This window comes from Henckelia pumila, chromosome 1, assembly GCF_033568475.1.
Source record: "Henckelia pumila isolate YLH828 chromosome 1, ASM3356847v2, whole genome shotgun sequence".
Classification (NCBI taxonomy): domain Eukaryota; kingdom Viridiplantae; phylum Streptophyta; class Magnoliopsida; order Lamiales; family Gesneriaceae; genus Henckelia; species Henckelia pumila.
Window position 1 is genome coordinate 90,737,857 of NC_133120.1, and position 24,236 is coordinate 90,762,092.

The following is a 24,236-nucleotide window of genomic DNA, read 5'->3' on the forward strand; positions in this document are numbered from 1 at the left end:
TGTAGAATATTAATTAATTTTCCTCGTCGAAGAACCCAAAATTTATACCTCATAATACTAATCAAATTATAACAAAGATTTTTAACAAGCAATACATTGATGATCTTTATCCACGGTTTTACCTTTAGAGTTGTCACCAAAAATGATTTTTGGACCTTCGATTTCAATTATTTCAATTAGCAATTCTTTATTTTCAGTCATATGCCTCGAGCACCAAATGTCTGGATACCAAGTGATCTTTCCAATAGTTTTGTTCTTGCCAACCTGTCACCAAAAAAAAAAAAAAAAAAAAAAACTTTGGTACCCAATGGATTATTCTTTTTGGAATCCATACTTGAATTATCCTAAAAGGTCTAATCGTGTGTGTATTCAGAAATTTTATGGATTTGTTAGCTTTTTGCATATTATACACTGTTCTAGATATAACCACATGTTGTGTAGACCTTTGATTGTTATTGTTAAGTCTATACCTCTTTTAAACTGACCTGCAATTAAAGAACTGTCTTTGATTTTCCCTTTGAACATTTGATCTAGAGTGGTCTGATTTTTTCCGTGACCCGGTGGAACTTGACTGATTACCCTGATCGGTTCCATGTGGTCCTGGCTTTAACCAAATTTTTCCAAATAAATGTTCTTAGGTTCTTCATAACCTAGTCTTCTATGCTTAGCTTTGTTCTCATAAGATATTTTCTGATATGTATTAATCTTAGGCATGCCATGATCATATATCCTACTGGATTTTACAAAATTTATCGTATTTATTTTGCCCTTTTCCAGTTGCGATTGAGAACTTGTCTCAGTAACAGTGCAATTATTTGAATGAAAACCCAGGCCAGTCTTATCGCCTGACTGTTTTTTATTATCATGCATCTTACTTAGTGAAACAGAAGATTTTTTCCAAGAATTTATAATTTTAAGTAACTTTTGATTTTCATTTAACATAGCTTGGAACATTCTTTTCATGATATCATTCTTAGTAGCCAACATATTTAGCTTTACCTTAAGATTGTAAAGTTCATTTCGTTGCAAGCAACTTGATTCACTTTACTTATCTTTGAGTTTAGCATTTTCTGTTTTTACTTCCTCGAATGATCGAGAGAGTTTTATGTATTTTTTAGTCATTTCATGTAATGCATTTACTAATTCTTCACGAGTAAATTTAGAAGAGCCAAAATCAAATATCTCATCACTATGCTCTTCATTATCCATCTCTACATTAGCCATTTAGCATTGAACCTTCATCTTCGCTTTCACCGGAGGATTTCTCAGAAATGTCTGTTTGATTCTGAGTCTAAATCATCCCATTTCTTGTATTCTTCGGCCATCAGCACTTTTTGATCTTTCTTCTTTTTGAAGTGCTTTCTATCATCTGTGGATTGTCTCAAAAAACTTCTTTACTTCTTTTCTTGGCCTGTTACAATTTGCAGCAAAATACCCTAGTTTACCACAATTAAAGCTTGTAGGACCATCACTTCTATGGTCCTTTTTATTGTAGGGTTTTGTAAACTTAGATTGATTTTTGCGCATAAATTTATCAAATTTTCTTACAAAGCAAGACATAGCTTCATTACTGATTAGCTCGGCGGTCTTCTTTCCAGATCTTTCTTCGGTTGTTGGAGCAACAACAGTTGCAGCCAAAGCCTTTGTTGGTTGAGGAATGGACAGTTCTTCTTCGGTGCGAATGCTTAGCTCAAATTCATACGTTTTTAGATCAACGAATAAGTCGTGCAGTTCTATTTGGCTCATGACCTTAGACTCTCACATTGCTACAGTGTTCACATCACATTCCCTGGGCAAAGCACGTATAATTTTCGTAGCAATTTCTCGATTAGAATAAACTTTACCTAGAGTGAGAAGTTCACATATGATGCTGCTAAATCGTTCATCAAATTCAATCATAGTTTCTCCAGGCTTTATTTTGATATTGTCATATTTTTAGATTGCCACCGTGAGCTTATTCTCTTTGGTTTATCATTTCTTTCGCATAGTTAAGTAAGCTATTTCCATATTTCTTTAGCGGTTGTCCACATCTTAATCTTGTTGAACATAGTTTTGTCCAAAGTTTTGTAAAAGATATATTTGACCATTTTATCAAGATTGCCTTCTTTTTGTACTCAGTGGTAGATTCAGACTTGTGCTTCTCAACAATCTGAGGTTCACCACTTGACATAGCTGAGACGATATTGACTTTGGTGATTTTCATGGGACCATACTCGATGACATACCACATGTCATCATCTTATGCTGAAAGATGTGTCTGCATACGAATCTTTCAGTCATCATAATCTTCTCAAAAGAACATAGGGATTTTATTAAATGCAGATGTTATTATGAGTATAAAATATATCAGTGGTTAAAGAAAAATACGCTCTGATACCACTTGTTAGGATCGAATATGTGTCAAGAGGGTGAATGCACACTTATGATTTTTCAAACTCTGCGCGAGCAATCTTATTAGTGTTAACTATTAAGACTATTTTTTTTATCCTCAAAAATAGTTTGACCTACAAAAATAGTGCGGATAAACAGTCCAAATGTTTTGTGATATCTTTATATTCAAATAGGCACAAATGATAAAATACATAAACAGTTGAAGTAAATAAGACAAGATATATGGAAGTTCGAAGCAAACTGCTTTTACGTCTCCCTTCTTTCACGAAAGAAGAAATTCACTAGAAGACTTTGGTTTATACAACATCAAACTATTGTGACAGATATTATTCCTTGTCAACTTACTGTATTTGGATCAATGGAATAAAGAAGTAACGAAATCCATTCACAAATGCTTTGCAAGTAGTAAAACGCAGAGCAGTAAATGTAAATTTAATTGGCACAGCATTCATTTTGAGATAGAAAACCTTCCATTCCAATTCCCAAAGCTACCACAACTTCAAAACCAACCTCTATATACAGTATAAATTACACAATCCATAATGTTACTGTCAAAGCAGCAATGACAGAAGATGGCCTAATTCAGGGAAAAAAAGGCATTTTGGCCAAAATCAATGTCCATCCTATGAATGATGGCATTTCAAATATTGGCAAAAGCTAACTAGACAGGAAATAATAAAAATTTAACCAGTGATTTACTAAATGAAAATCACAATGCTTTGGTGGATGCTTCCTTTATGTATGCCAGGGCTTCCTCTTCTGTGAGTTGATTTCCTTCTGCCAATCCTTTTACCAACGTGTTCGTGTACTCTTTGCTAGGTGGATTGATGGGAAACACACCAGACATGAAATTATCAACGTCTGAAAGCGTGCACCTGAATTCAGAACCATATGATAGATGTAAGAAATGAACTGCAATAGCTCGAGGATAAAACATAAAGATGCACAAAATATATTAAGGGCTTGTATGGTACCAGTACAATTAATACTGGTATATTTTATCCTATCCAATACTCCGTTCTTCTCGTCATATTATATATCCATCTATTAATTATTTATTTTATATCAATCAAATCATTAATCATTTATCTTATATCAATCAAATCGTTGAATTTAAATTACTATATTACCCTTATAAATAATATTATTTATATTTTATTTATTCTTAAAAAGGACAAAATGATAATTTATTATTTTTATATAAAATTCAATCAATCAAATCAAATAAACTATAATCTATCAATCAAATCAAATACTATATTAACTATCATTTTTTATTTATTTTATATTACATTATATTACTTATCAAATTACTGTTTATCCTATCCTCGAACCAAACGGTACCTAAATGTACAAATACTTACGTCATTGTCAGAATCGGCACGTCATTCTCCTTCCCCAAGTAGACGATATTATGGTACCAGCCTCTCTGAGTGAAAGAGAATGAAAGAATGATGGTGTAAGCAAATATGTTAGCAGACGTCATGAATATATGTGTGAGCAAATAGTTTGAAATGAAAGTATAAATTTTGACCTAGTCACCTAGGTGCCCTACAGGCCGGCCCTACACCACATACCTGAACAAACTCCACCGAAATGCACTTCTTGGTTTCTATAGTTTGCAAAGCAGTAAAATCAAATAAGGGCCGACTCATGTCGTTGCTGGAAATATTTTCCTGGTAAAACACGTCATTAAATTGTTCAAGCCTGCAAAAAGCCAAAAACCGCAGATAATTTGCTGATTAGAATTTAATTTTAGTATCTTAAAGCTGGAATACAAAAACATCACAGAGCGCGGCATCAAGTACTTAAACGCCGTCTTATCAAATTTGAGTTCGCAGATTGCAGTTGAAGATTGTTAGTGATAAGGACTAGCAAGTTCTTGGAATGTTTGATGATATCAATATAAGATGGCTTAAAATGTATGTGGAACTAACGTTATTTTGTACAGACACATGTAAGTTTTCTCCTCTGAATTACTTTTCGGATCAAGAAAAGCAACACCTCCGGGACCCCATGTAGCAGTATAATCACGGGCAAAGAATAATCGATGAGGGAAAGTTTTCCACATAATCTCTTTGAACGGGCTTTTGTCAATTGCACCAACACACTGTTTTCGCATTCCTTCTATCTGGAAATCAAGCACAAAAAGTGAAACAAACCGGGAAAAACAAGTTCAACCTATGAGAAACTCGAATAAAGATACAATGATTAGTCTGCCTCAAGCAAGACATTTTTAGTTCTAAAAAAAGGGACTGCTCAAAACAAGTGCAGCTACGTACTCTACCAGTCTACCTGTCCACCTTCGATATAGCAGCAAAACCTTGACACATTCATGTTTGATCCGTACGTAGCATACCAAATGTCTATTTTTGAAAGTTCTGATCTCCAAGAAGGCACAGTAACAGCTTCTTTATCTACATACAGTAAATTTCATCTACGTAAGCAACCCTTTTGACACGGAAAAAATATTTACATGTTTACTACCTTGACCATCTTCAGTTACTTTAAGGTTAAAAAAGGGTTGTACAACATCCTCCACGAAATTAAGTTCTGCCGTAACAGTGTGCAGACTATTCTCATCCTCAGTATCAGAATCAGAGCTAGCGATCTGCAAAATTTAGTGTATTAGAAGACGACTCTGTGATGATGATAATGGAGGAACAGAGTAAAAGTTTCTCTGTTTCATGATTGAAGAATGTAAAAGATATTACAAAAAAGGGAGAAAAATTGATACAACTAATAATTGTAGCTTAATGCATCACTTGAGTTAGATGCTGAAACAACAAATATGTTTAAAAGAAATCATCAATATTGAAGGTAAAAAAATTTTTACCTCGATATAAGATGTTTTCCTGCTTATCACGGTCTCAGTTAGATTTGCAGCAAGGGTTGGCCAATATTCATTTAATTCCTGGCATATCTGAGATTTTAAAAAATAAAATAAAATGTTGAGCTTCGCCTTTAAAAATCAAAAAAACCCAAGCTTAACAATAACAATAACAATAACAATAACAATAACAATAACATAGCACCTACAGTTCTAAATATAAAACATTCAACCAATAAATAATTTTAAAAAAAAATCTGAACAAACACTTACTGCCTGTATCACACGCCAAGTAGACTCTAGTGGATAAGCCTCCAAGGACCCTGTTATAGGCTTGTGTTCTAGCAATACTTCGACACAAGCTTGGGCAGATTTTGCCAATGAAATCAGATTATATCCTCCTTCAAGTGCCATGACGATTTTCCCCCCCGCAAACTCCATCAACTGCAGAAGGCATCTCAGAATATACTAGGTAAATAACCAATCCTTTTAATCTTAGTCTACAATTATATGAAATAAGATTCTGGGGAAATTGCGAAGAAGAAAAAATGGCCCTTATATCCAATTGTGGTAATACTCGGAAAGTAGACGAAACAGAGAGAGTGTGAGAACTATTTATTGATTGATTCAGATGATAAATGTTCAAGTGCTAACCTTGTCAAGCATGATCGAGTATCCATACGGACTAACTCGGCAACCCCCAAGAGGATCACCTATGGCTGTACAATCACGATTACAAGCACAAAATTATGAAACAGCCATATTTTAAGAAAATCGCACAGCGTATCAAGGAACTCCAATGTAAAAGTGAGCAAAAACAGAATACAACTCTAATCAGGTGGCATGAGCTCCATGACCAAAGGAATGTGAACAAGAACCCATGCAATCTATCCGTATAGAAATTTAACCAGGAAGGAACTTAGCAGAACTCGAGTTTAGATCAGGTGTAGCTTCACATTTCAAATACATTAGTATGTGCCGATGTATTCACTTATAAACCGTAAAGGAAAGAAAATTTTCGCTCCTTTAAATTTTTTATGTGCAATAGTGATCATGTTAAATTGTCTAGCTCACAGAGTCGCAATACAAAAAAAATGAAGGTTAATGTTACCACCCCAAATTTTATAAAGTAGCTTTATCCATGTGTAAGGTTGAATGCCACCTTTGTGCAATACAATTTTACTAAGTTAACAATAAATATGAACTTCGGTTATCTGTTATCTAGAAAAAAGAGTCTTAACTTGTAAAAATTAAATAAATGACATCCCAAGCCCCTTTTTGTTCAAATTCAAATTGCGAAATTACATTAGTTTTTCAGGAAAACTCCAAGAACACTATACTTCTTTATGCTGTAAGATCAAAGATACATTCAAGATGATAGATAAATCTGATAAATCAATTTATTGAGCACGGCGTTCAAAACATGAAAGCAGCACAGAAAAGGGAGTAAGAAGTGCTACAAGAGATCATTAAATGAATGAAACAGTCAATTTTTCGGTCAACCTGCATCGAACCCAGCTGAGATAATTATCATTTCAGGATTGAATTCCTTGACAACAGGAATCAATATATGATCCCAAACAGCAAGATAGTCAGCATCTCCACACCTCCCGTTCTCCCATGGAACATTAATGTTATACCCGGAACCTGGTCCTTCTCCAATCATGAAATATGACCCATCATCACCGGCTGGATAGAAACTCCCAAATTCATGCCTAATTCAAATAGACATTCAAAATACTATCACCATTATGAGAAACAACATTTAAGCAATTTTAAATGTCCATCTCTGATGGGCCAAGTATATTGATCCAATAAGAAAATGCATATGAATATATTGCCAAGTGTGAAGATCAACAAGATTAAGGGCTCCTAATAGGACAGGTAAACAACTGCAATTTTTTGTGAAATATAATTAATTATATGATATTGAAAAGTAATTATCCAGTGCAGCATATGGTATATCATTTCCACATCTAAGCTTTTGAGAACAATCATAGAAATTGAGATTGAAATTTTCGATATACACACCTATGTACAGAGAAGAAAAGTACTCGAGGATCATCGTAGAACATCTTTTGAGTTCCATTTCCATGATGTACATCCCAATCCACAATAAGAATTTTGCTGATACCCAACTCCGGCTACAATATTTAATAAACGACTCAAATGAGTTGAATCAATCTACTGATAAAAAGCATCGAAAGCAGTAAATTCTAAAAAAATCTACAAATACGGAATGATCCATTAAAACTAAAACAGGTCTCACTTTTTCATTCAATAGATAACTTGTAGCAACAGCAACATTGTTGTAAAGACAAAATCCCATTGGTTCGGTTTGCTCTGCATGGTGTCCAGGAGGCCTAACAATAGCAAATCCAGAATCCAATTCCCCTCTAGCAACTTTCTCTGCGACCTACGGAAAAGAAAAGTTACGGAGTTTTCATGTAATCATAGATGCACATCTCAACAAAGCAATAACTAACAGTTATCTATATATAAAGAAAAATTGCATCAACCATTTAGGTATTTAACTATTTATATATATTTTTTATAACAAATGATAATAGTAGTAATAATAAAGGTTTAAATTTGGAAATTTAGAGGACAAGATGTTCACCCAGACTCACCACATATTTACAAATACAAAGTTTGCATCTGATCCCAAAGTAAGGTTCTTAGAGACAGCAGACCATCATTATAGGAAAAACAAAAAAGAAAAGAAAAAAATCAAACAACTGAACCCAAGTTGATAAAGAAGTTCAAGATTCTGATTCCGAATAGTTAACTGGTAATTGAGTACAAAACCTAGATTTGATGTACCATAAAATTTCAAACATCACAGACTACAACATCATTGAAGGTCCAAATCTTCTGACAACTGATTTGTCCTTTCTCACATATGTTAGATACATTCTCTTGCTTCATTTGAACAATGTATGAGCTACACAATAAAAGAATCTTGGATTATTTCTTTTTAAGATCAATCCCAAGAGGCATACCTCTATAACAGAACCGGCAGCAATGCAAGCAGCCTCCGATGAGCCATCATTGAAATAAATGGAGTTAAATTTTGCGGCCATTCTTTTTCTCCTTGAGCCTGAGTATTTCGAACTAACATTCTTGATCAACTCAATGTGACTTTTGGCATGAACCAAAGCTAAAGAGTTATCTTCAGCTTCCTTTGCTTTCAGAATTACACATCTGGAATCGGCAAGCATTGATACAAATTTTTTTTATTGAGCACAGAAACATTAACTTCATTGTCGAGGGCAAATATGGCTTCACTAAAAAACCATAAACAAATTCTGCTAAAAAGAAAGCAATTTTACATTTTTAATAAAGTAGATGACCAAATTTAGAGCAGCAAGATAATATTAAAAGTAAAGCATTCCCCTTTTTGGCGCGTTTTGCTTTCAAATTTTTGAATTTCTGACTGCCCATAGAAAATGTGAAAAGGGAATGGGTGGTGAGAATTTAGAGGAACGATAAAGGCTAAATGAGGAGAGAAAAAAAAAATACGACACGAACTAAAAATCCAGAGAAAAAAACAGCAATCAACGTTATGCTTCAAACAACAGAACTTACAACCATCACAAAGCATCGTCTGATCACAGTGTAAGAAACACTCTGCTTTGGAGAAATACTCAACAATCAATTTCCAGAAAATGCCATAAAAAATCATTCTTTCAATTGGTTTTCAGATAAATCGTCAACCACCCCCAAAGAAAAAGGACACCAAAAAACATGGGTCTCAGATTTCGTACAGACCATCTCACAGTTTCATATCGTAAACATGATCACTCAGAAACAAAGGGGTTACAAAGAAATCACCTTTGACAAATTCCAGAGGAATTGAGCTTGTCCCAAATGACACGAATGCGATTTGGGTTTTCCGGATGGTACTCGTCATCTGGGTTCTCGTGTTTGCACATTCTTTCGTCGTAGAGAAGTCCCACACGACGCCGCACTGGACGGTCATCGGTGTTTCCTCCGTTCAAACTACTCTCAGTCCCAACGTCTGGCTCCATGTTCAAATTGGGGTGTAGGCTATTCCGAAGATTTTATGACTATTAATAATTTTGGTAGATTTTAAAATTTTATTCAAATTGTATTCAAATTAGATTTTTGTCGAGTTTCAAAAATAAAGTGAGTTGCATTTAAAAGTTTAAATTTATTCAAAATGTCAATAGATTATAATAATTTCAAGAAATTTATTCACATATAGAAATTAATGTCTAACGCACAATTATAATTTGTCAAAAAATATATTTGATTTAATATAAAGATTTAAATGGATTATTTAAAATTTATAACCACATATTTTTTTTTCTCAATTTTCCTCTTCTACTCTGTGTCTCACACTCTCTTATCTTCAAAATATACGTATATGTTTTCATCTTCACATATTTCTCATTTTCTTAAAAAAAAATTTTTAATCCACTCATCTTTTTCTTTGCAACCAAAACAAAAATTATTAATGTCTATAAATTTTCAAATTTTTTGATTGATTTTGTGATTTTTAACATACGATTGATATCAATTACTGTAATATATAATGATGAAAGATACTTCAAAAACCAATTATACTTCTTAAGTCTTGAACACTCGCACAATAAACATAATTCAAAAATATAATTAATATAAAATTTTTATGATATTTTTCATGTAATAATTTTTTATTTTTTGTAAAAAAAATTAATTTCAACATATAAAAAAGAGTATAATCCTATGATTTTTAAATTATATAAGACATAATGCAAAATATTTAGTAAAGAAGGCCATTTTTAAAAATGATTATACGTTTAATAATTAATTTCCCGTTTTTTTAATACGAAGAGGGTCCACGGACGGGAGGGGGGAGAGTGAGTTTGATGACACTCAAGTCAAATCTCTTGCTCATACTTTGGGAAAAAAGTTCAGTAGTGATTTGGTAGACGAATATTATATATAGCATGAAATAATTAAGGGTAAAATTGTATGGATAGTTTGAGGAAAATATGTGAATATATATAGAATTGAGGTAATAATAATTATGTAGTTAAAATGTAACAAAAACATAATATTTCGAGTTTTAATGTTTTAAATTATAATTGTTTCTGAATTAACAGATAGATCTTTCTAAATAATGAAAAGATTGGGGGACTCATAACTTTATTTTTTTGTTTTTGTTTTTGTTTTTGTTTTTTAAGAATGATAACTATTTTTTTTTTTTTTTGGTCACCAGTGAATAGTGATGTTCTCTCTAGTCTCTACACTATAAATATTTTATCATACAATTGAAAAATTATTTTGAAACCATTTTAAAATATTTGTATATTTTAAAAATTATGTAAATTCTTTCTTTTTAAGATGAACTTCAATTATTTTTAATGCTAAAAACTTAATTTAGCATAATTTGATGACTTTATCTCAATTTTATTTTGATGAACTTTTTTTCATTATTAAAAAATTTATTTAATAAATAATAAATATTTTCCTTATATTTATAAATTATTTTATTAAATACCATATATAAAAAAATATATGTGAATATTAAATATTATTAATAAGAAATATATTTTAAAAATACTAAGTAAAACAAATATTTTTAAATATAAAATTAGATTAATTTTAGAGCAAATTGGTGATAAATCCCCAAACCCAAACTTGACTTTGCCCTAGCTCCCCTACCCATAAGATTCTTTGCAAAAGCTCCCTAGGATCACAAAACTTGAATATTTAATTGTTTAATTCTTGTACTAGATTTATGTTTTTTTATGCTTAAAATCTAAAGACTTTATGCTAAAATCTGAAGATTTTGTGCTTATTCATGGTACAAAGAATTATCCGTAAAAATGGTATCAGTTTCTTAGGTTAATTATTCAGACATAATATTATTCGTTAATTCATGTTTTTCTTTGTTGAGGAGAAGATTTTTTTTTAAAAAAAATATGACTTCAAACGAAGGTTTGAATCAAGAGGATTTTATTCATATGAAATCCTATAAATAAGTTAATCTATTCACAAAATATTACTTACAACAGGTTGTGATTAATGCTCTTAATTTTGAAGAGATAAAAAAAATGATTTCTAACTCTCAATTTTTAGAGATTACCCCATATTCCTCTAAACTCTCCGGAGATCTTAGAGAAATTCAAAAGACGGTACAATATTACAGCAATCAGCTGTATGAAATACCTAGGCAAATTGAAGAAATCCTTAAGAAACAAGAAGAAATTCTTGGAAACCTAAAGGATCTTTAAAATAAAATTATAAATCTAGAACACACTTCGGGTTCTAGAAAAGGAAATACAGGAGGAAGGTTACCACTCTCATTTGGTACCGAACCTTTGTTACATCAGAAAGGTAAAACCAAAATGGTCCAAAAACCTTTAACCAATAATGAAATGATGATTAATCTTATAAAAGCAGTATCAGAGAAAAACACTATTTGATGACTACTTTAGAAAGATTAAATCTCGAGGATCTACAAGATCTTGCGGATTCTTTTGCGAATCTCAAAGTAATAAATCTAAAAATGAATTCCCCTAAGGGTGAACAACCCATAAGGAATCCCCCAAGATAAGTGGTTAAAACAGAAGAACCACATAATGAGTTCCAGGTTGGAGAAAATTCACATCCAGCAGGAACCAGATCGAGATGGAGTAAAATTCCACTCCATCAAACTCCTTACGAAAAAACTGTTTTAGATCCAATACATCCTCACGGGGTTATGTTAATGTAACGCCCGGAATTATTTAATTTTAATCCAAGAATATTTAATTTGGGAATATTTGGAGTTTTGATTTAAATTCTAATATTCTTAAATTGATTAGGATTGAAATTGAATGAATTGAGAAATTGAGGACCAAATTGCAATTTTGGAAGACTTGAGGGGCCAAAGTGCAAATAGTTGAAAATTGTTGGACACTTGTGATTTGTATATGCATTCACGTGTAATACAACAAAGTGCATCAGACATTCAGAGGAAGAACCGAAATTCCAAGAGCAAAGAAATCTCCAAGTTCATTCTCAATCTTTAAAGTTTGATATCTTTTGTGTCGGTTGTCCGAATTCAATTTTGAAAAAGGTTCTGGACTCCTTGCAAGAAGACCTTCGATTTGATGTAAGTTTTCTTTTAGTTCATCATGATTTGAGAATTCGAAAATGGCAGAGATCAGATTTGTTTTGAAATATGGTTGATGAGCTTGTATTCTTGGTTATGTTGAAGTTGGGATGAAGAATGGATCTTGATTATGTTCTTATGATTCCAGCTTATTGTTCGATAGTTTAATTGTTGATATGTTGAGGAATTATGCTGGTTTTGAATCATATACAATTGATATGAATGTTAGAATTGTTGTAGTTGGGTTTCGGTTGTCGGCTTTTACCGTTATGTCGCCGACGTTATGATTCAAGATTGTTTTGCTATCTTCTTTTATTGAGTTGGGATATGATTGAATTGTATTGATGTTGTTGGATGTATATACTTCATTTCAGATTGTGGTTGAAGTATTTTGAGTTAAAGAACGTCAACGTCAAACCGGGAACGAGTTGAAGCAAGGTTTGGAGTCTATTTTGCCAATAGAATTGGATTGAACTTGAGGGCAGATTTTGATACAGATTTAGTTATTGTGTTGTTCAGATTTGGAGAGCTTGAAGTTGCCTTAAAACCTCGCATTCGAAAGGTAAAAGTGAACTAGGATTCGATTGGGATTATAACTCGAGATGGTTTGTATCGAGTTCCCTAAATCACATACTTATGTGCTTATTTGCTTTTATATGTTCTTCTATGAATTGTTGAATGAGTTTTTGATGTTAATGAATGCTTTTATGATGATATACGTTGCATTCATCTTGCAAGACTTATTCTTTGATTTTGAAATGAACGGAAACGTTCGAATAGACGATTTGAGGGATTATATATGTACGGCCTGGGTGGTTGACTTAGCCTAGCATCTAATATACATATATAATGGCTTCAAAGTCTAGAGAAGCAAGATAAGTAGCCCCACCTCGATCGGAAGAGTCGGTGGTTAGTTATGATATCTTCTTCTCGGGATCCCAAACGATGAACTAGAGAACCTTGTTTTAAAACATGTATTGTAGTTACTTTTATATCATGAATTTGATATATGCTTTGATATGCATGTTTAGTTGCTTTTACTGGGAAATATATTTCTCACTGGAGTTATCCGGCTATTGTTGTGTTGTACGTGTCATGGCAATAGGCGGGAGTGGAACAGGGCAAAAGCGAACTTGAAGAACAAGGGATGAGGAGAATAGCGTGATGATCCGAGTTTAGATGGTTTGTGTGAGCTGTCAATGGTAGAGTTGAGTCCAAAAACATGATCTTGTTATAGCTATTTGTACCATGACTTGTTGGTTATTAAGTTGTTGTCTTGTTGATGTATATAGGATTTGAGTTGATGTTATAAATCCTTAAGACAACATGATGTAGCATAATGACTCTTATAGGATGTGTAATTCTAGCATGAGATTTTATTCTAGTATATGGTGATCTTGTTTCTCTTCAACTATATCATGTTTAGGATGTATGTTAGTTGTGATTACAAGATTGAATTGTTGTTGTACAATTATACCATGAATTACTAGAGCATGTTGGAGGAGGTGCATAATTTTGACAGCAAAAGCTCCTGCTGATTTTCTGGGAATTGAGCTCGCTCGATCGGGCGATTCCTGCCGATCGAGCGAGGCCTTTAATTTTTAGGCAGAAAGCTGAGCACTTTGGGCTCGCTCGATCGGTGCATATTGACCGATCGAGCGAGGCCACAATTTGTTTCACCCGAGAGTTGAGCTGTATGGTTCACTCGATCAGGGAAAACCCCCGATCGAGCGAGGTGCTCACTTTAAAAAAAAAATATTTTTACTTTATTTAGACTTTGATTCTTTGTCTAATATTTATGATGATTTGATTAATGAGAGATTAGAACTCGGGTCGTCACAATAGGTGGTATCAGAGCGAGAAAATTCTGGATTGAGTTAGATAGTGAGTGGGGTAGATCGAGTCATCTTCCTTGCTTATTTATTTTATAATGCTATGATTTAATTACATAATTGAATTACATGTTTTAAATGCTAGCATGATTTACTTTCAAGTATTTTATTACATGATGTTGTATTTATTTTATTTGAAAGTATGATTTATGATGATTAAAGACGCATGCTTACTGAAATATCTGGAATGATTAGAGGCATGTGTTCTGATAAATTATGATATGCTACCTGATTATCGGAATTGATTGGAAGCATGTCTTGTTGAGTACTTCGATTATTATTTTTTAAGATTGAATCAAAACCGAGTCTTGATCAGAGGTAAGATGATCAGAGGAAGACTGAGATAGATTTGATGATTGTGGTATCCTAACCTTTTGATAATCAGATATGTCTCGACGACCAGGACGACCTCCTCTTAGACCTCAGGTTCCTACTCCTCTGCCGGAACAGACAGTGGTAACACCGATAGTACCTCAAGCTACAGTCCCGAGCAATGAACAGGGAAGTACCTCTCGAGATATGACAGATATGACTGCCACTCCGATGGAAACACTGCTTAAACGCTTTCAATCATACCATCCGCCTACTCTGAACGGTACTGAAAATGCAGTTGTATGTGAAGGATGGCTCGATGACATGGAGATGTTGTTTGATTCGCTTGATTATTGTGATGAGCGGAGAGTCAGATTAATTGGACATCAGTTACATGAGGTTGCGAAGAGCTGGTGGTCCACGACCAAGAAAGCTTTGGAGCGTAGAGGAACTGTACTGACGTGGAATGTCTTCAAAACTGAGTTTTACCAACGCTTCTTTCCAGTGTCTTACCGCAAAGATAAAGGTGCAGAATTTGCGAACCTGAAGCAGGGAAACTTAAATATTGAAGATTATGTTGCAAAATTCACTACATTGCTACGTTTTGCTCCACATGTTGCTGATAGTGACGAGGCAATGGCTGATCAGTTCATTAATGGACTGACTCCGAAGGTCTTTACTTTGGTGAACACAAGGCGACCGAATAATTTTGTTGATGCTTTGAACAGTGCCAAAGGAGCGGAAGCTGGTTTGATACAACAGCGAGGAGCTTCGTATATCGCTCAGCCTCCGAGACAGTCACAACCCCCAGCACAAACTCCACAACAATCTCCTCGATTTGAAAGTGGTGGCAGTAGCAGTGGCAAGAAAGGGTATTTGCAAGCTCGAGGAAAACAGTTTAAGAAGTCAGAAAGCAGTTATTCGAGTTCCAGTGGCATGAAACAGAAGTCAGGAGTGTTTTGTAACAATTGCGGTGGAGGTCATCCAACCGATCAGTGTCGAGGTGTATCTGGGAGGTGCCATATATGCCATCAGACTGACCATTTTGCGAGGGTGTGTCCTCAAAGAGGTTCTGGACAGCCACAAGGTGCAGAGTCATCACGATCAGTGGCTCAACCTGCAAGGCAAGCCTCTTCTGTTCATTCCTTTCAACCACCACATCCACAGCAACAGCCAAGGCCAGGAGGGAATCAGACAGGTAGTCAGCTACAGAGACAGCAGGCTCATGTCTTTGCACTGACGGAGGAACAGGCACAGGGAGCACCAGATGACGTGATTGCAGGTAACTGTTCTCTTTATGGTTATCCCACATATGTATTGATAGATACAGGTGCATCCCATACGTTTATCTCTGCACGATTTGCTTCATTACATTCTTTGCCTGTTGAAACATTACCTGTTGTAGTATCTGTTTATTCTCCTTTGGGGAGAGGTCTTATATCTATTCAGACAGTTAAGAATTGTGTGCTACGGTATGATGGTAATGAGATCGAGATAGATTGTTTTGTACTTGGTTTGTCTGATTTTGACTGCATTATTGGGATTGATATGTTAAACAAGTACAGAGCTATCGTAGACTGTTTTCAGAAGATAGTGAGATTCAGATCTGAGATGGCTGGAGAATGGAAATTCTATGATAAGGGTTCTCGTGCTAAGATTCCTCTGATTTCTGTATTATCTATGACCGACTTTTGCAGAAAAGAGCGGAGGGATTTATTGTTTATGCAGTTGATGTTTCAAAAACTAGCCCGAACCTGGCTGACTTGCCAGTGGTTAGTGAATTTGCGGATGTTTTTCCTGATGAGATTCCAAGATTACCTCCGTATCGTGAGATTGATTTCAACATAGAACTGATGTCAGGTACTGCACCGATTTCTAAAGCACCTTATCGAATGGCATCAGTGGAATTGAAAGAGTTGAAAGATCAGTTGGAAGACTTACTGGCCAAGGGATACATTCAACCCAGTGTTTCTCCTTGGGGAGCTCCAGTATTATTTGTTAGGAAGAAAGACGGTTCAATGAGATTGTGCATCGACTACCGGCAACTGAACAAGGCAACGGTAAAGAACAAATACCCTTTGCCTCGTATTGATGATTTATTTGACCAGTTGCAGGGTTCTTCTGTGTATTCCAAGATCGATCTGAGATCTGGATACCATCAGCTGAGAGTAAGGGATTCTGATATTCCGAAAACAGCGTTCAGAACCAGGTATGACCATTATGAGTTTATAGTTATGCCGTTTGGTTTGATAAATGCTCCAGCTGTGTTTATGGCTTTGATGAATCGTGTGTTTCAGAAATATCTCGACGATTTTGTGATAATATTTATTGATGATATTCTGATATATTCGAAGAATCTGATTGATCATTCTGAGCATTTGAGAACTGTGTTGAAGACTCTAAGATCTGAGAAATTGTATGCTAAACTGTCAAAATGTGAGTTTTGGCTGAAACAGGTTGTATTTCTTGGACATATCATATCTGGAGATGGTATAGTTGTTGATCCAAGTAAAGTCGAGGCAGTGATCAGTTGGTCGAGAACAACATCTGTTCCTGAGATACGTAGTTTTATGGGTTTGGCTGGGTATTATCGTCGTTTCATCAAAGATTTTTCCAGTATTGCGAATCCGATTACTCAGTTGACTCAGAAGAATGCTCCTTTTATCTGGTCTGAAGCTTGTGAATCTAGTTTTCTTGAATTGAAGAAGCGACTGACCAGTGCACCAGTCTTGACGATTCCTTCAGGTACTGGTGATTTCACTGTTTACTGTGATACATCTCATCGAGGTTTGGGGTGTGTTTTGATGCAGCGAGGGAATGTGATTGCTTATGCCTCGAGACAGTTGAAGCATCACGAAACCAGATATCCGATTCATGATCTTGAATTGGCCGCCATTGTATTTGCTTTGAAGATTTGGCGACATTATCTGTACGGGGAACAGTTTGAGATCTATTCTGATCACAAGAGTCTGAAATATTTGTTTTCATAGTCAGAACTGAATATGAGACAGCGTAGATGGCTTGATTTGCTCAAAGACTTTGATTGTGAGATTAAGTACTATCCGGGAAAATCAAATGCAGCAGCTGATGCATTGAGTCGAAATGTATGTTCTTTGTCCTTATCGACGATTGGTGTATCACATTTGATTGAAAACTGTTATCTATCGGGATTAGTATTTGATACGAATTATCAGCCTCTTCGACTTTATCAAATCCAAGTTGAACCATAATTATTATTGCGAATCAGAGAAGCTCAAAAACTTGATCAGAATGTGCAGAATTCAATTGAGAAAGTCCGATCAGGGCATGTATCTGAATACCAGGTTCGAGATGATCTTTTGTATGTAAACAATCGCCTTGTAGTGCCTGATATTTCTGATGTAAGACAACAACTACTGAAAGAGGCGCATTGTAGTCGTTATAGTATTCATCCTGGTGGGAGGAAGATGTACAACGATTTGAAGACTCGATATTGGTGGAAACCAATGAAGTCCGATATCACTGATTTTGTGTCTCGATGTCTTAATTGCCAACAGATGAAGGCTGAAAGGAAAAACCGCCTGGTTTGTTACAGAGTTTATCAGTGCCTGAATGGAAATGAGATCATATTTCCATGGACTTCGTGACAAAGTTACCTCGATCTTCTAGAGGTTGTGATGCTATCTGGGTGATTATCGATAGATTGACGAAATCAGCGTGTTTTATTCCTTATCGTATGACATATCGACACAATCAGATGGCAGAGCTTTATGTCCGTGAAGTTGTCAGATTACATGGAGTGCCAAAGTCTATTGTATCAGATCGTGATCCTCGATTTACATCACACTTTTGGCACAGTTTACAGAGTGCTTTGGGTACTCAGTTACACTTGAGCACAGCCTATCATCCACAGACAGACGGACAGTCTGAGCGTACCATTCAGACATTGGAGGATATGTTGAGAGCTGTAGTGCTTGATTTTGGCACTAGTTGGCAAGATTCACTACCACTTTGTGAATTCTCGTACAATAACAGCTATCAATCGAGTATTGAGATGACTCCGTTTGAAGCTCTGTATGGTAGAAAGTGTCGATCACCTATTTTCTGGGATGATATTTCTGAAGTACCTGACATTGGACCTGACATGATTCGAGATATGACTGAACAAGTGAAGCTTATTCAGAAAAGAATGAAGACAGCACAGGATAGACAAACGAAGTATGCCAATATCCGACGTCGACCTTTGTCTTTTGAACAAGGGGATATGGTGTTTCTGAAGATTTCTCCATTCAGAGGCACTGTACGATTTGGCAAGTGAGGGAAGTTGTCTCCACGATATATCGGTCCGTATGAAGTTTTGGAGAGAATAGGCAATCTTGCCTATCGATTAGCTTTGCCTCCATCCTTATCTGGAATACATGATGTCTTTCATGTATCGATGCTTCGAAAATACCTTGCTGATGAATCTCATGTGCTTCAACCTGATGAGGCTAAACTCGACGAAACTTTGAGTTATGTTGAGAAGCCAATTCAGATTCTTGATCGTAAGGACAAGCAACTTCGAACGAAGACTATTCCGCTTGTGAAAGTCCAGTGGAGTCGTCATGGTATTGAAGAAGCAACTTGGGAGACAGAATCAGATATGAGGCAACGGTTTTCAAAAATGTTTCAATGATGTGAGTTCTTCGTTAGTTTTTTGTTATTTGATATATCTTATGTGTTGATAGTACTAGAGATTTCGAGGACGAAATCATGTCTTAGTGGGGGAGAATTGTAACGCCCGGAATTATTTAATTTTAATCCGAGAATATTTAATTTGAGAATATTTTGAGTTTTGATTTAAATTATAATATTCTTAAATTGATTAGGATTGAAATTGAATGAATTGAGAAATTGAGAACCAAATTGCAATTTTGGAAGACTTGAGAGGCCAAAGTGCAAATAGTTGAAAATTGTTGGACACTTGTGATTTGTATATGCATTCACGTTTAATACAACAAAGTGCATCAGACATTCAGAGGAAGAACCTAAATTCCAAGAGCAAAGAAATCTCCAAGTTCATTCTCAATCTTTAAAGTTTGATATCTTTTGTGTCGGTTGTCCGAATTCGATTTCGAAAAAGGTTCTGGACTCCTTGCAAGAATACCTTCGATTTGATGTAAGTTTTCTTTTAGTTCATCATGATTTGAGAATTCAAAAATGGCAGAGATCAGATTTGTTTTGAAATATGGTTGATGAGCTTGTATTCTTGGTTATGTTGAAGTTGGGATGAAGAATGGATCTTGATTATGTTCTTATGATTCCAGCTTATTGTTTGATAGTTTACTTGTTGATATGTTGAGGAATTATGCTGGTTTTGAATCATATACAACTGATATGAATGTTAGAATTGTTGTAGTTGGGTTTCGGTTGCCGACTTTTACCGTTATGCCGCCGACGTTATGATTCAAGACTGTTTTGCTATCTTCTTTTATTGAGTTGGGATATGATTGAATTGTATTGATGTTGTTGGATGTATATACTTCATTTCAGATTGTGGTTGAAGTATTTTGAGTTCAAGAACGTCAACGTCAAACCGGGAACGAGTTGAAGCAAGGTTTGGAGTCTATTTTGCCAATAGAATTGGATTGAACTTGAGGGCAGATTTTGATACAGATTTAGTTATTGTGTTGTTCAGATTTGGAGAGCTTGAAGTTGCCTTAAAACCTCGCATTCAAAATTTAAAAGTGAACTAGGATTCGATTGGGATTATAACTCGAGATGGTTTGTATCGAGTTCCCTAAATCACATACTTATGTGCTTATTTGCTTTTATATGCTCTTATATGAATTGTTGAATGAGTCTTTGATGTTAATGAATTCTTTTATGATGATATACGTTGCATTCATCTTGCAAGACTTATTTTTTGATTTTGAAATGAATGGAAACGTTCGAATAGATGATTTGAGGGATTATATATGTACGGCCTGGGTGGTTGACTTAGTCTAGCGTCTAATATACATATATAATGGCTTCAAAGTCTAGAGAAGCAAGATAAGTAGCCCCACCTCGATCGGAAGAGTCGGTGGTTAGTTATGATATCTTCTTCTCGGGATCCCAAACGATGAACTAGAGAACCTTGTTTTAAAACATGTATTGTAGTTACTTTTATATCATGAATTTGATATATGCTTTGATATGCATGTTTAGTTGCTTTTACTGGGAAATATATTTCTCACTGGAGTTATCCGGCTATTGTTGTGTTGTACGTGTCATGGCAATAGGCGGGAGTGGAACAGGGCAAAAGCGAACTTGAAGAACAAGGGATGAGGAGAATAGCGTGATGATCCGAGTTTAGATGGTTTGTGTGAGCTGTCAATGGTAAAGTTGAGTCCAAAAACATGATCTTGTTATAGCTATTTGTACCAAGACTTGTTGGTTATTAAGTTGTTGTCTTGTTGATGTATATAGGATTTGAGTTGATGTTATAAATCCTTAAGACAACATGATGTAGCATAATGACTCTTATAGGATGTGTAATTCTAGCATGAGATTTTATTCTAGTATATGGTGATCTTGTTTCTCTTCAACTATATCATGTTTAGGATGTATGTTAGTTGTGATTACAAGATTGAATTGTTGTTGTACAATTATACCATGAATTACTAGAGCATGTTGGAGGAGGTGCATAATTTTGACAGCAAAAGCTCCTGCTGATTTTCTGGGAATTGAGCTCGCTCGATCGGGCGATTCATGCCGATCGAGCGAGGCCTTTAATTTTTAGGCAGAAAGCTGAGCACTTTGGGCTCGCTCGATCGGTGCATATTGACCGATCGAGCGAGGCCACAATTTGTTTCACCCGAGAGTTGAGCTGTATGGTTCACTCGATCAGGGAAAACCTCCGATCGAGCGAGGTGCTCACTTTAAAAAAAATAATTTTTTTTTTACTTTATTTAGACTTTGATTCTTTGTCTAATATTTATGATGATTTGATTAATGAGAGATTAGAACTCGGGTCGTCACAGTTAAACTTTGATGTTTTGGACTTTAAAAACAGAGAAGATCTTATAGATGATTGGACGTCATCTATGAGAATAGCAGCAGTGACATTAGATCTCAATAAAGAAGGATTCATTAAACTTCTAAAAATGAGTCTAATGAGATCTGTTAAGATCGCATGGGGGATGACTATGCAAGAAACTAAGGAATCAATCCTAGCAGGAGAATCACTCAGCGAGATTGGAGAAAGAATGGCCACACTATTTAAAGCACAATTCATAGGGGTAGACTATTTCAATAATCAAGATACAGAAAAAAAAAAAAAGATATACTCAAGCTCTTTATAGCCTCGAGTTACATGATATCTGCTTAGTTGATGAATACATTATGTTATTCACTAAATACAGATGGAATTCGGGAGTCGAGGAAAATATAGCTATTTAGCTATTTTTTGCAAAAATGCCAAGTCCCTGGAGAAAAATGCTGATTAAAGAATATGTTCCAGATAATCTTGATACATTGGCAAGACGTGCCTCCTTTTGAAAGGAAAATTAGCAGAATGGTACCATATGGCAGCATTACAGAAGAACTACAAGAAAATAAGAGGTATAGATAAGCGTACATCTTTGTGTTGTAGAGAAAATGATCTTCCAACGATCATTGGAAACAGATCACAAGGATTTAAAAGGAAGAAATTCAGAAATAATCTCTATAATAAAATAATGAAAAGGTCTTGGAAACCAAGAAAATTTTGGTCCAAACAAAAGGCCAGATCCTATAGATCAGGTAGAAGAAGTGGACCTACAAGAACATCCCCAGCAACAGGCTCATCACAAAGCAGGGTAAGAACACCATCAAGAAGAACTTTCAGAATAACTCATACAAGAGCAAGTGAAAGTTTCAAGGATTGCAACTGCTGGATATATGGAGCAAGAGGACATATATCTACAAATTGTCCAGAAAACGAGAAAAAAAGAGTTAAACTCTTTGAAGCAACACCAGATATGGATGATGCGGTCTTCTTTCAAGATCTAGTCCAAGTATATCAATTTGAGGATATCCCCTCAGATGAAAGCATATACGAAGAAGAGATATTGTTTAGTCGAGAAGTTTCTGAAGATGAATCAGAATCTGAATCAAAGTAAAGAGGAAGTGTTTCGCCATGAAACACATGAAAGTTTGGCTGGGTTCTTTAGTCAAACCATGATATCTCATAATATGGTCCAAAGGATTATGAGAGAAAATCCAACATTACAGAAGTACCAAGGATTTTCGGCAGGACAAGTTGAAAGAGTCTTAGGAAACCTAGGGCTAAGACAAAGAAGACATAATTTATTTATAAGGTATCCAGAAGGGAAATGGCGATCCCTATGGAATTAACCAGTAATCAAATTGAAATGCAGTTAATTCCCTTTGAAGAAATTCGAGAAGAATTACATAAATTAAAAGTAGAAGTAGCAAAGACAATGTCTTGGATTCATATTGGAGCAATCCAGATTATGATCAAGGCTACTTTTAAAGAGGGAATAGATTCACCCATAGATATCGTAGTATGCGATAAAAGAATGGGGAATATACAAGATGCGGTTCTAGGAACTATCTCGGAAAATTTATGTGCAGAAAAAATTATGGGAGTTATTTATCCAAGAATAGCCTACAATTTAGCTGATAGAGATTTTAGTCGAGCCTTGACTTTGCATCAAATCGAGTTTCCTTTAATTCAAGAAACAGACATTCAAATTCAAGACAGACCGGTTCTATACAGAGACCTTAAAATAGAACCCCGAAGGTTATCTTTCCAAGGAGACAGAATGACAAGCAGGAGATGGGACAAATCTCCTATTCAAGAAATTCCACCAGAAGAAAAAGAGTTTTCTAGAATAGGAAAACTTAGATCTCCAGAATGATGGAAAGAAGTGAAAATAGTATTCGAAATTACAAGTCATCGGAACTTGTTCCCTTGTAACTCGATTTACTATTTGGAACAACAGGAAAAAAAAACTTACCAAGGAGTGATAAATATTGGAGAATTGGAAGTTCAAATATGGGGAATTCCAGGAAAAGAAATGGATCAACTCATTCTTGGTCTAGAATTCCTGGAGGACCATAAACCATGGAAACGCCTTGAAAAAGGAATAGAGTTCATGGCAAAAGAAAAAGACTTGGAGGATTCAATAAGAATTCTACGAAATGGAAAACCAAGAGAATTGGATAAGGGACAATCCCTTAATCAGATTCGAGAACTCTGTTCACAGACAGAGGAAGAAGCAACAGTTGAAATTAGTAAGTCATGAACATGATTTACTAGAACGCATTGAAGAAGTAGAAAGGAGTAACCATACTCTACCTTCTGAGGCCTTAGGGAAACTAAAGGTAAATAGTCTTAATCAGATTACTGAGTTACAACGCAGTCTGTTAAAAATGGCGGGGCCATTTAGTAATCTCTTTAAAAAATGACAACAAGTCCTTTCTCCATATACATTTCGATAGGGATGTTATATGAACAATATAAGGCTGAGTATTTTGCAGCTTATATTGACTCGGGAGCAGGAATTTGTACAGCAAAAAGAGAAGTTTTCCCTGAAAAATGTGAAGAGGAATTGCCAAAAATTGCTGGACAAGATTTCTCTCGAAGAATTTTAATTCTTTGCAAAGGAATAAAACAAGCAGAGATCCTTATGGGAGGTGCAGGTCAAACACCTTGGTACAAGATAAAAACACCACCAATCTATTTCCATGATACAAG

General features: G+C 35.1%; 1 protein-coding gene across 1 annotated transcript; it reads right to left on the bottom strand.

Annotated features, from left to right (window-relative positions):
• Window positions 1-2,841: 2,841 nt before the first annotated feature.
• On the bottom strand, window positions 2,842-9,262 carry LOC140874608 (histone deacetylase 5). Its single transcript, XM_073277926.1, has 14 exons — window positions 9,056-9,262; window positions 8,224-8,425; window positions 7,491-7,637; window positions 7,253-7,365; window positions 6,725-6,936; window positions 5,876-5,940; window positions 5,495-5,665; window positions 5,228-5,314; window positions 4,879-5,002; window positions 4,687-4,808; window positions 4,329-4,522; window positions 3,969-4,098; window positions 3,756-3,820; window positions 2,842-3,266 (listed from the first exon to the last, which is right to left on the bottom strand). The coding sequence occupies exons 1-14, from the start codon at window positions 9,250-9,252 to the stop codon at window positions 3,101-3,103; spliced, it is 1,995 nt and encodes a 664-aa protein (XP_073134027.1). The 5' UTR covers window positions 9,253-9,262; the 3' UTR covers window positions 2,842-3,100.
• Between the last annotated feature and the right edge of the window lie 14,974 nt (window positions 9,263-24,236).